This window comes from Ahaetulla prasina, chromosome 1, assembly GCF_028640845.1.
Source record: "Ahaetulla prasina isolate Xishuangbanna chromosome 1, ASM2864084v1, whole genome shotgun sequence".
Taxonomy (NCBI): domain Eukaryota; kingdom Metazoa; phylum Chordata; class Lepidosauria; order Squamata; family Colubridae; genus Ahaetulla; species Ahaetulla prasina.
In genome coordinates, this window is record NC_080539.1 from 96,868,613 (window position 1) to 96,882,282 (window position 13,670).

At 37.4% G+C, this 13,670-nt stretch overlaps 1 protein-coding gene across 7 annotated transcripts in view; it reads right to left on the reverse strand.

Moving 5' to 3' along the window:
• MTHFD1L (methylenetetrahydrofolate dehydrogenase (NADP+ dependent) 1 like) overlaps window positions 1-13,670 on the reverse strand; it is a 138,118-nt gene that overhangs the window by 92,040 nt on the left and 32,408 nt on the right. For 5 of the 7 annotated variants that reach the window (XR_009153498.1, XM_058169615.1, XM_058169635.1 and 2 more), the window contains exons 12-16: window positions 10,546-10,682; window positions 8,833-8,879; window positions 7,193-7,300; window positions 4,617-4,691; window positions 1,664-1,766 (exon numbers count right to left, since the gene is read on the reverse strand). Coding sequence is in view for 5 of the 7 variants with exons in the window: in XM_058169615.1 (XP_058025598.1) it covers window positions 1,664-1,766; window positions 4,617-4,691; window positions 7,193-7,300; window positions 8,833-8,879; window positions 10,546-10,682 (470 nt within the window). In the remaining 2 variants the exon portion in view is untranslated. Of the gene's footprint in view, window positions 1-1,663; window positions 1,767-4,616; window positions 4,692-7,192; window positions 7,301-8,832; window positions 8,880-9,888; window positions 10,065-10,545; window positions 10,683-13,670 lie in introns of those variants that run through there. The other 2 variants (XR_009153510.1, XM_058169653.1) reach the window with 2 other exon arrangements.

Here is a 13,670-nt window from a genome sequence, read left to right on the forward strand (position 1 = left end):
AAAATCTCCATTCCCTCCCCTCTCCAGGGGAAAGTTACTGCAAAATCCCCATTTCCTCCTGATCAGTTGGGACTCGGGAGGCAGAGAATAGATGGGGGCGGGGCCAGTCAAAGGTGGTATTTACTGGTTCTCCAAACTACTCAAAATTTCCGCTACCGGTTCTCCAGAACTAGTTAGAACCTGCTGAATACCACCTCTGAAGCTTTCTAAAACAACGTTTTGTAGGCCACAAATACAGACTGTTTTAAAAACTCTTTGAATTACAGATATTTTCTTGACACTTTTGATTTGTGCTACTAATTCTGGAAGGAAAGCTATTTTCACCTTGCAACATTGTGGAAGAAGAAAGCAATGACTAACTTATAGGGGTGTCCCATGCTACAACTAAAATGGGGACAAGTTTATAATCTTTTGATAGGAGGTATACATGGACAAGTATCTCAACTTGTGCAACCTAGATTGACCAAAATGTATTTGTTCTATGATTATTTAGTATGCTAAATTCCATGTGCTGAATATATACTGTACTTCTACTCTATGACCAAAATCAGCCTGTGACAGCCTGAGATTTGATGACAGCAGACAGCACAGGGCCACACACAGGGAGAGCCGCACAGGCCTCTTCCAGTCATGGCCAGTCAGGGTCCTGATTACATGAAAGAAACATAAATATCTCCTACAAGCTGCAGCGATGAATAAAATGATGAAATATGTGCTGTTATGCCTTAAGGCAAACCTTCTCCTTTTCTATTTCTTGATATCAGAAAAAATACATAAGTCATAGTTGTGCATGTTCCTTCAACAGATGCCTACTGGAGAAACATTCAGCACTGTTATTTATGATCCCTTCATCCAATTCTAAATGCAGGTTTTTCAGGAAATGGGACCTGTGGATGTCAGAAGTGGACTGTGTCAAAAATACACCATCCTCACAGGATATATGCATTTCTGAGGAAGACACAACATTTTATACTCGTTGGCTTACCTATTACCAAGCCATTGTTTATAATTGTTACCAACATTCTCCTATTTTCAGTTTCTATGATATTATAAAAAAACCAAGGAAATCAAAGATAATTACACTACAGCTTTCCACTACAAATTGCCTATGCTTTTATTCTGGGTGAGAGTGGGATTCTTACAACAGGAGCTTTCACATTCTCACATTCACCAAATTTGCTGAGAATTGTAAAAAGCTTAAGAAATGTGTAGAACATTTACATAGCTTTTATGTTAGGTCTTTGTGGGTCTTTAGCCCAGAGCAATAAAATCATTGAGTTAAAAGAAGAAAAGGGGAACATTTATCATATTTCCAGTTCTCAAAATTCAAAGTACAAAATATACAAAATATAAATCAAGACCATACTTATTATCATGTTTCCAAAATACTAATCAGGATAGTGTCGGATTTTGCTCTGCTTCCAGAGCCCATTATCAAGTCACAAAAGATAGTTAAGCAAATGCACAGATTTCTTTTCCTTTTCACTGAATAACTTAATCAGTTCTGAGAAGAAATGTTTGCCAAGAACTGCATATAAAACTCCGCTTTTTTCAAAAGTATTTGTTTATGTTAGGGTTGAAACTTTCCAGGAGGTATCTAGTTGATGACTTTATGCAAGAGCAAAGTAGACTAGATGGAGACTCCTTTTTTAAAAATACCTACCCCTTTGCCATGTTATTGTAGATGTGTCTATATCAAGTCGCACAAATTTGTTAATCTCATCTGCAGTTAATGTTTTAGGATCTATTTTGGTTATTCCGAGCCTCTAAAAACAAATAAAGAGAAAGAAACACATACAGAACTTACACATCTGTACTCATAGTACTCATATTCAGGGCATATAACTACTTCTCACATATGTTAAATTGTGTCTACGTGACACCCAAAGCCTGATCTGATCCACTGCAGTTTTTCCTAATGTAGAAATCAAGCAGGCAGTGGTTTATGGGACAGACATTCCAATAGACATTTCAGTTTTAATTTTCTTTTCCAGTGGAACAAGAAAGAGGAGGAAAAACAGCAGCAAATATGTCTTGTGATTGAAGTGTGAAACAATCCATACCAAAATTTTTTGAAAGATTATGAAACTAATCATAAGCCCTATCAAACGACTGTAATTGCTGCATACAATGGAAGACAAATATGTCTATGGGATACTGGGTGGTGAAGGTCCTGTTTCCCCAAGGAGCGCAAAATTGAAGTTTAGCCATCTTTACAATAAACCAGATATGAGGTTATGAGAAGGAAGATCTTCTCATAAGGTTACATTGAAGAGCAGAGACTCTTCAGTGTAACAAAATATTCTGGATCCAGCTGCCTACAGGGCTCATCTCCCTGCTGTAGACACTCAGTATACCTAGTAGTGGAACTGCTAATAAGAGGCTCAACAGGAGGCAGTTATTGAATCTCCAGTGTATGTTGTTAAACAATTATCTTGAATGACATGCTTAAATTACTCTCTAGCAGATAAGGCTATTGTGAATGGAGAATAGGATAAGAGACTAATTTCTTTCCTAATTCTGTATCTCCAAGTATTATTCTGTAGCAGATATAAATTTAGACTTCATCTTATCCTGAAGATAAGATGATTATTTTCAATTGCCTGACCTTCGGACCTTCTGCCGCAAGCTGAAAATGCATTTATTTATTCAAGCGGGACTGGCTTAAATTTTTAAATATTACTTTTAATTGGGGCTGTAATTTTATGAATTTTAAGGGTTTTTAAATTTAATTATTTTAAATTTTGGCCGACTATAGAATAAGTTTTTTAATTCTTTGTTTTAATTGTATATTGTTATTGTTTTTTATAATTGGCTGTACACCGCCCTGAGTCCTTTGGGAGAAGGGCAGTATAAAAATCTAATAAATAAATAAATAAATAAAATCCTGTTTTAATTTCCAGAAGAACAACTGGACAGTGCAAAATACAAGTGAAAATAAAAAATAAAGAACAGTACTCTTGGAGTACTGTCTTTGCAGCCATCCAATGCCATCCCATGGTTATCAAAAGTGCTAGCCTGCCCCATAAATTAAGCTGTCATGTTATTTAAATCAACACATTGCAATTATTATTAATCAAAATGTGATCTCAAGTATTATAATTTGTATAATTATAATTTCCATTCTAAACTAAGTTCTTTCTCTTCCTTCACTTTTTCAAAAATATGTTGGACAGCATTTTAGGCAACTACAGTAATCTTAGCATTTGATTAGAGAAATTAAATACATTCAGTGCTTTTATATACAAAATGTATGGCTGGATTGTTTTCCTCTGCAAGACTGAGAATCATAATCAAATTTAGTAATTCCCAGAGAAGACATTTAACTGTTAAGATAAATAGCTGCCTGCCATTGTTTTACAATTCCAGCCTGCTATTTGTAGTCTGTCAGTGAGAAAAATCAAAGAATCTCAGCAAGATAGCTACATAATCTTTTCAGCATCCCTCACCCAAGCAATAAGTGGCATTAATTTAAAGATTTCTCCAGGTTCTTAAATAACTCTGGACCATATAATTATTCTGAATCTACCTTGCTTTTTGCATAGATGTGGGCAGTCTATACATCATCATTTTTCCCATCCTCATGTGGAGATTCAGAACTTGGTGGTTTGCTTGAAGTTGAAGAACCAAAGAGTATAAATATACTGTATTTAAAAGTCAATATTTTTATTCACTTCAAGGTCCTTTGGATTGTAACTTAAAGCTACGAACCACTTTTTAACAGCTGTAAAAATTTGAGTTGCTGAAACCACATGAAAATGTCTTCCCGTTGTTCTCTTTTAGAGGGATTCCCCAACCCCATACAGAATTCCATATGATGGAAGCAAATAGTTACATTTAAAGGTAAAAGTAAAGGTTTCCTCTGTCCAGTCATGTCTGACTCTAGGAGGCGGTGATTATCTCTATTTCTTAGCTGAGGGAGCCAGCACTGTCCCAAGATATTTCTGTGGTCATGTGGCCAGCATAATTATATACTGAGCTGAACAGAATGCTGTTACCTTCCCAATGAAGTGGTACCTATTTATCTACTCACATCTGCATGTTTTTGAACGGCTAGGTGGACAGGCACTGAGGCAGGTAACAGGTGGGTTCACCTCATTGCACAGAGTGTAGGTCTTGAACCTGGGCAGTCAGCTTTCCAGTTGACAGGCTCAGCATCTTTAATTGTGCCCCAGTTACATTTATTTCATCCTATTCTTGTGTGTAGCCAAGCCAGTCTTTATTAGAATCTCCTCCTCCTCTTCTCATTAAAGTTTGTATCAACTTTATTTCTTTTATTTTGAAAAGAAAAGCCCAAACCAATGTCTATAGAGATTCTCAGTCATCCAGGTCATGGTTGTCCCAAAGGTGATTTTTCAAGAGGCAACTGGACTTTCCATTTTTTCTTTGAAGACGTTTCGCTTCTCATCCAAGAAGCTTCTTCAGCTTTGACTGGGTGGTGGGGAATGGAAGGATCCACCATCCAGCCAGAGCTGAAGAAGCCTCTTGGATGAGAAGCAAAACATCTTCAAAGAAAAACCGGAAAGTCCAGTTGCCTTTTGAAAAAGCACTTTTGGGACACCCAAACCAATGTCTTCCAAAAGATTCTCTAAGATATTCCTTAAAGAACTACTTACTTTCATGCGGGCAAGTTGTATAGCTGAAAATTTTCTTTCTCCATGGACTAATGGAACCAATCTATTATATAAGGCCTGCAAAGAATACAACAGTAAATGCCAGTAAGGTAAGTGTTATTCCAATCAGGTACTATAGACAGATAATTCTGTTCAAGCTTTGTATCCATGTTACAAAGCTTTTCTAAACATGCCTCCATTTACTGTAGCTTCTGAGACAATTTTCCTTCTTTTTAAAAAGAAACAAAACAAACTGCTCTAAAACGAGTTGGTGTCATAATTAATAAAATGCACATGAATGAGAAAGGAAGGCTTCAGCAGAGAGATTGTGTAGTACTCCCCTGAAGAGCTGAACTGAAAACAGAAAAACTGAGAACACCAGTAAGTGTCAGGTTTAGGGGACAGAATTACATTTAGTATAACTCTTTCCTTAAGTACAGCATTTATTTAATTACCCCTCCCTCAGTCCTTTTGGAGGTTTTATGATAGGGAATCTAATTTTTTCCTTGCCTAATACTTTAAATAATCTGGCCCTGGAAACTAGGTCTGTTCTTATTTATGCAGCAGATTGGAACTAATTTTTGAGTCATTCAAATGCAGTTTCCACCAACTTGGTTCCCTCCCAAGTGTTGCAACTCCCACAACTGAGAGATGGCCATCACTTTGTCCTGGAGTTCCCATTCCTTTTTTGAGCCAGATGTAAAAGGAGAAAGGAAAAATCAAACTAAAGCTTACGTAATGTTGAATCTAAGCCAAGAACGTAGCCAAGCCTAATCCTATGATTTTGAAATTCTATGCATTTCAAGAGAAATATTCGATCCAACCGTTATTTCAACTTCAAAATGCCTTTTATGAGAAAAAGCAGTGTGTATAACCATCACACTTACAAATATGAAATGTGGCACGTTACAATTAAAAGACTGTTCTGGAGGTCATGGGCATATATCTTTTCCAGCTCAAAGGTTTATGTATGTATTTATGTAAATGCATGGGGTCACTATCAATGGTGCTGCATACTTATCTTTCTCAAAATAAGAATACCTGAATGAGCAACTTGAGCTCTGCATCTCACCAGAGTTTTGGGCTATTTCTAATAATATACCATATGTCCAGGACAGCAATTTTAATATGACAGATTTCATATTAAATTATGTGATCCAAAGTTTCTATAATTGCTCAACTCTATCGGCATGAGCATGACAAACAATTTTTAAATTAAACAAGCAGAAAAGATGAGCCTCTGAACCACAAAATACCTTTGTTCATTGACTAATCTCAAAACCAACGCACTAGGGCAGCACAGTGTTCTTCCCCATTACAAAACTTTTTATTTTCTCCACACAAATCTCAGACCTTCAAATTCAGACCTTCATGGACTCAGACCTTCATGGACCAGCGGTCCATGATGAAATATTTTAATTAAGGAAAAACTTCCTAACAGTGAGGATAATTAACCAGTGGAACAGCTTGCCTTCAGAAGTTGTAGGTGCTTCATCACTGGAGGTTCTTAAGAAGAGACTAGACAGTCACTTGTCTGAAATCGTATAGGGTTTCCTGCTTGAGCAAGGAATTGGACTAGAAGACTTCCAAGGTCCCTTCCAGCTCTATTCTGATTGATTGAAATGTTTAGGGGCATCATTTTCTTGTTGGTAATCTAAATACATAGATTTCTTCCCACTACAGCACAAGTTCATTGAGTCCTAGTCAGACTTCTGGAGCAGAGAAATTCATTTGCAAGATTTCTCAATTCTGGTAACATTAACACATATGAACTTCAACTTCCAGAATTCATCAGTCAGCATATGCTGGTTAGCTGGGAGTTGAAGACCTCATGTCTTAAAGTTGCCAAGGTTGAGAAACCCTTAATTAATGTCTACAAGCATGAGTCAGAGTAGGCACTACCTTCTTTTTTTGAAAATAGTAATAGCCCCGGCCCCCAGGGCCAGAACTGTTCTGTTGTACATGTATTGTTTTTAAAGGATCAGGTAGGATCAGAAAGGGGTTGAAACTTTGAATCATTATGTCATCATCAGGGCCTCTGAATGGCTCAGACTGCTAAGACAGTCTGTTATTAACAGCAGCTGCTTGCAATTACTGCAGGTTCAAGTCCCACCAGGCCCAAGGTTGAGTCAGCCTTCCATCCTTTATAAGGTAGGTAAAATGAGGACCCAGATTGTTGGGGGCAATAAGTTGACTTTGTATATAATATACAAATGGATGAAGATTATTGCTTGACATAGTGTAAGCCGCCCTGAGTCTTCGGAGAAGGGCGGGATATAAATGCAAATTTAAAAAAAATCATTTAAAAAATCCTCTCCTGGATGGAAGAATGGATGGATGTTTGATGGTTGGATGGATGGATGGATGGAAGGAAGGAAGGAAGGAAGGGAGGGAGGAAGGAAGGATGGATTTAAAGGGAACAAAGCAAGGGGAAAATCCAACTTTTCTTTTCTCCACATAAGTCTCAGACCTTCAAACTCCAAGCGGTCAGTGATGAAATATTTGAAATGGTTTTAATTATTATATTCTCAAAATTGCATTTCACAGAAAATTACTGTGGAGTGAAGGATTATTCTTACCTTATCAGACTGAGTGTTCTCGTGTAGAATCCTAGCGTCTATGGCAGCAGCCAGCAAATTATTTGCTGCAGTAATGGCATGAATATCACCAGTTAAGTGAAGGTTGAACTATATAGGAATGAAATATGAAAAAGACATTCTTTTTGCACACTCCATTAAACTAGTGTCAGTTGTTTCAACTCATCCAAACACTTTCACTTCTGGGTTTAGTAGTTCAGATGAGCAGTTTGAAATATTATGGAATCATAACTGTCGTGATTGAAGTGATTTACTACGCTATAGATGGTCCCAGTTCTATGTTCAATAACTTAGTTCTCATGACCTAAGCAGAAATTCATACAGGAAAGTTGAAAATATTACTTTTTTAATGTGGCAGGCTGTGGGTGATTTGCACAGATCCATTTAGAAATCATTTTGATTTATGATTTGGATAAAGAGGAACAAAAATGACATGTGTTTTGAAATAACTGTATGAACCCACCTCAGACTCCGTAAGAAATAAAAATCTAGGTGGAAAGGAAACCTTTTCATATATTTCCTTAATTGAAAAGTTTAATATCTCTGAGAAAATTAATCCAATGAATTAATGAGTCTGTCTGTGTGTCTGTCTGTATATCACTTACCAACATAATTTATATAGCCACACATCTCACAGAACAAGTGACTCTTACAAGTTAAAACAATCAATAAACACCCACAAATGTTATTACAATTATTAACCACTAAAACATCTACAACTACAAAAAACCAAGCTAAAATAAAAATTAGAAGGGACGTTGTCAATAACACAGCCACCTCACTAGCTCACCCACTACCGGGTCCCCAGGCCAAGTCTTGAGTGAACTTCAGAAGCTCGAAGAGATGAGGCTCCTCAGCTCAGTGGGGAGAAGAGTCCACAATGTGGGTACCACTTCAGAGAAGGCCTACTGTCTACAGTCCACTAAAAGTAGCCTCCTAGATGATGAAACCCATAACTTGCCCTCTCTACTAGATCTAGCGAGACAGGCAGATGAAATCGGGGAGAGGTGATTCTCAAATAACCTGGCCCCATGCCATAAGGGCTTTAAAGATCAACACCAGCACCTTGAATTGGGTCTGGAAACAAATTGGTAACCAAAGCAGCTCATGAAGTGCAATCGCTCGTGCCACTGCATTTTGACCAGCTGAATTTTCCAGATGCTCTTCAAAGGCAGCCCCATGTAGAGCGCATTGCGGTAGTCTAACTGAGACATGACTAGGGCATGAGTGACCGTGAGTAAAGCCACTTGATCTAGGATCACATGCAGACTGGTACACAAAATGAAATTTTCAATATGGACCCTAGCAGAGGAACGTTTATTTTTTTGGTGGAGGGCACTAGAAACTAGGGTGTCAATTCTTTCTAGGATTGCTTGGCTTAACCCTTGTTTTGGAAGTTCTTATTGTGTCTGAATCTAGGATGTCCTTCAAAGCTACCAAAGATGAAATGTGCACCCCACATCTGGCAGCAAATTATCTTGGCCCAAGCTGAAGTCATTATTTAAAAATTAAAGTTGGGGTGCTATTTAAATTAATTTCACAGAAAAACTACTCCTTCTTAATGCAGAGGACAATTAGAGCCTCTGCATTATTTAATTTTCCAAGGCAAAATATGTATTTACCTCTTCCATAGGTATGACTTGAGCATATCCACCTCCTGCTGCTCCTCCTACATAATGAAGAGAACATGTTAGCAAACTCTGGAGGATAGAGGTCACAATTTCCCCTCATTTCAAGTTGACATTCCCTCCTTATTCAGCTCAGGATTATGATCAGGAAGCTAATCCAATTTCCTTATACCTCTGGTAGAACCTCTGGTCATGACCATAATTCATTCCATAACTTTGGTCTCAACCCGATTTGATAGTGACTCAAACCTAACCAAAATTAATGAAAAATTAATGCAGCCACACGAGGTTGCTGTTGTTTGGCGCTTACAAAAAAAATGGCATAGAAGAGGAAATCGTCCACGGCTGTGTTTGATCACCACCTGAATATGTGTTCATGACCAGATTCAAAAATTTTGTGAATTTTTTGGTCGGAACCCAATTTGGTCGTGGTCAGAAGCGTTTGTGACCAGAGGTTCTACTGTAACAGATTTGGATTGCCTATTGTCTCCAGCATCTTTCGGGTCTGTGAGAACACCTCAAAACCCCTGGAACAGGGTAAATGTTTGGCGAACTTGGAAGGGTTTGAAGGATTTCAGGTATTTGAGGATCAAAACTCAGGAGACTACCAACACCTTTACAGACTAACACATTGAATTAAAAAGCATCAGCTTTCCTCAACTATAGCTATAGGGATTTAATGAATGAAACAAATTTGTTCCTCTCAAATTGTGTTCCATTTCATATGGGGAGGGGAGTTTAAGAAACAAACAGGGTGTCTAAAGCTTTGCAAAACTTAAGGTGATGTAATGAGCAGTGAAAATAGCATTGAGAGACAGGAATAAGAGTCATAACCTAGAACAATGATGGCTAACCTTTTCTGGACCGAGTGCCCAAAGCGCGTGCACGTGAACTCCCAAAATGCAATGGGTGTGTGCCCCCATGCATGCGCCCTGCCCCTCGTGCATGTGCATGGCCTCATGTATGCACACCCCCACATGCACCTTCCCCCCTGCATGCATGCTCCCCACACGTGCCCTGCCCCATGGGCCTGCATGCACACGCCCGCTGCACGCCCCCCACGCATGCGCAGCAGAGACCTGATGACCAGCTGGCTGGCAGGAGGCACACGCACATGTACGGCACAGCTGAACTGGTGCGATGGCTTGAGTGCCCACAGAGAGGGCGCTGTGTGCCACCTGTGGCACACATGCCATAGGTTCACCATCACGGGCCTAGAGAATAGTCTAGTAAACAAAATTTTAATCCAGAGGATTAATGGGGTGCAATAAGTGTCTTAGAAGAGATGTTTCCTAATTCACTGGAAAGTAAAGGTAGGGAAGGGGGAAGTGCGTTCACTTTCAAACTTCCAAGATGTTACTGCAACCTTAGAATAAGGGTAGTATTAGTAGTCACGGTTTTGGTTTCTTGTCTGGACTACCTGACAAACTGCTAAACCTGGAGTCTCTCCTGGTTGTCAACTTTAAGACTTGTGGATTTCAATTCCCGGAATTCTCCAGCCAGCATGGAGGGCCAAGGAATTCTGGGAGTTGAAGAACAAAAGTCTTAAAGTTGCCATGCTTGGGGACTCCTGTGTTAAGCCATTTCAAAAAGTCCATGACTTTTGGCTCTATCTCTTCTGCTAATAACATGATGTCACCAGCAAACCCTCCTGTGATTTTCAAAGGGAAATTACTGCCTGCTCTTAGATGAGGAGGTAATGCTTACCTTTGACACCAAAAGTAGGTCCTTGAGAAGGCTGTCTCAGGCAGGCAAAGGAATTTATTTTAAGGTGGGCTGTCAGTGCTTGCACTAAGCCAATTGTCACTGTGCTCTTCCCTTCCCCAAGAGGTGTCGGCGTAATCCTAACAATATAAGACAATAAGTCACATCCCCTCAACAAGGCTTATTGGTTCTAGCGTAATTAAATATATTTCAATCAAATAATGATATTTTACCATTCTTATATAAAAATCATCCAGGCAGAAACATATGCCAATCACAGAATAAAACAGAAAGAATATAATCTAGGATGATATATAAATTAGATAACAATTAGTTCTCATAATTAATAGGGATACACCAATGCATCTATACCTCCTACTCAAATTGTTATTATTTTATATTATAAATTATTATTTTAGCAAAAATAAAATACAGTGAATCGTAACATCGGCAAGATAGGATTTCTCAAGCTTTGCAATGCTACGATCCACTGTAATTCCATATAGGATTGACCTTTATCATCATTCTGATATCACTCAAGAATCTGCTCTAAATAATAAAATTGAACTAAAGTTTAAAACCCTAAAACCCTGGGAAAATGCAGTGATTTTGAAATGCAAGGCTGACAGGAAAAAAAAATCTTCCATACAATGAAATCTCTTTTTGCTGGATGGCATTTGATAATAAAAGATTAGAAACTTGGATGACTGAGGACATATGAAAAAACAGCTCGATAATCTTCTTGAGTGTCAACAGTGAGGGTACGAGGGTTAGAGATTTTCTTCTTTATTTAATTTCCCCTTTTTAAACATAATTGATATGGTACACAAACAATAAAATCAGTGTTAAAAGCATTATCAGTTGAGAGATAGCATGCACAATCAAAATTCACTGGCAATACTTCAGCTTAGAATTGGCTTGAGGTAAAGTAATGTTGTGCCTATTGTCCTAGGGGTTCTGAAGTAATGGTCACTAGTTTCAAAATGGCATGCACCATTAGGTGATCGAAGCTCTGCCTCCCTATAACACGTGAATATGTTATGAAGAGTGAAGCTTCAATCACCTGGTGACATCCAGTACCTAAGCTGAGGAGCTGTTTTTCTCCCAGTAGCTAAGGCTAGATTGTCAATAGAGTCGGATACCCATAATATGACTGGAATGTAATCTTTGGGGTCCTCAGTTTTAATGAAATGTTGCTTTATGATTTATGTATTGCATTGTGAACTGTGAAGACACAAGATTGAGCAGGATAGCTGGGTAAATTCATTTAATCAATACATCCCAGCATTTTCAGAATGATTAGAGCAAATGTACAAACTCATATTTTTCCTGCTCTGCCTGGATATGCTAGCTGTCCAGAAAGCCTGGTGATGCTCCTGTTCAGGCTCTGGTTTTGTCAATGCATGCAAGAAATGATTCCCTTCAGATGTACTCCAGATTTTCCTTACCATTCTGCCTGAAGAAGCTCTCTTCTCCAGGCAGAGCAATAAAAATGTGAGCTTTTGCTGTGCTGTTGTTTGTTTAACAAATTAACTAGCTGTCAAGAACTCAATCAAACAGAGCTTAATAGCTCAATATTAATAGCCCAGTATTCCTTACTACAGCCCCTCCAATTTCTGATTTGTGAGATCTTAAAATGATATTTTAATTCAACATATTTTACTGGTGTCAAAGGAAGTCACATGAACCATATGCTAACGATAATGCAATATTGTCTTTTTTAACAATTAACAATTTTCAGTGTATACTATTAATTTCACAAGTTCCCTATAAATTCATCCCCCAAAGAGAAATATAGGATTTTTCCAGTTTCCAATGCCCCTTGGCAATCTTTCGGGACTTAGAAAAACTGCAGTCTGGAGAGCCTGCTTAGAAAATGATAGATATTCCATTCTTACAGCCTGCCCAAGCATTATATTCTTCATCCACCTCCTTCCTACTGAAACTGTGCCTTGCAGAGGATTGTGAAATATAAACAAATAACTTTCTCCCCTTGTTCCCCTTCTCTGCAAAATCATTTCACTGGCTTTCTGATTTCTTTTTTTTAATTAGTATTTTTATTATGTTTTTACAAATAAACAAATTTTATTCACATCTTACGCACAACTGTTACCATTTACATACCATAACATTCCAATTCAAATATACGCTATACATTTTACTGCTACTTCTATTTTGTCTATTTCTTTTCGTTTTTTCTGTTCTCAATCCAGTTGTACCACTTCTCCCATGTTGCTATAAATATTCAGTTCACCCCCCCACACACACATTTCTTGTGTTAAACACAATTTACATCTTTTGTGAGTTCAGTGCATTCAAAGAGATATACAAATATTCAGATTCAAGCTTAGAATGTAATGAATGAAACTCTGGAGCAAGATAGATTCTTTTCAAAATCCAACCTAAGTTTGAACTGGATTTTTTGTCTATTCCAAAAATACCAATTAATTAATTTCCAAATGAGAATTAAAATGGAACTGCATCATGTAAGACATTTTATCATTTTTTTCACAAACTAAAATATGATCAGAATTTTATCCATCTTGGCTAAAAAGGATATTTTATATTTAAAAAAAAATATTAAAATATTCTAGATATTTCATTTTTATTAACTAATATCAATCTAAAACCTAAGGGACCGGTTTGGACAAAACTCAGCAGCACTTTTTTGTGTGGCTGTTGATAAAAATAGGATCACCAACATGATCGCCAATGTCCAATGATGGATATAGCACAACAAGAAGAAGATCAATCTAAATGTTAAAAAATTATTTATTCTTCTGTTGCATGCTGAGATACATTGAAATCATTATTCACAGTCAATGTTTCAAAATGTGCATTTATATTATTTAAAATAATTAAATTTCACTCATACCCTGTCCATTTTTTATACCTGTCAAGCTATCAATCAGATGACATACTGCTTTCATCATTTACTCCTAGCAGTTTTGAAGTTATGATTCTTTATAAATATTATTTTATTGATGGCTTTAGAAAAGGATATAAATCACAATACGTGAAAGACAATATAAAGAGAATTAACAGTAGAAAGAAATAAGTAAACACATGGTCTATAATGTCATAAAGGTTATAGCTTTTCAATATATCCTTAATTACTACAAAGTTAT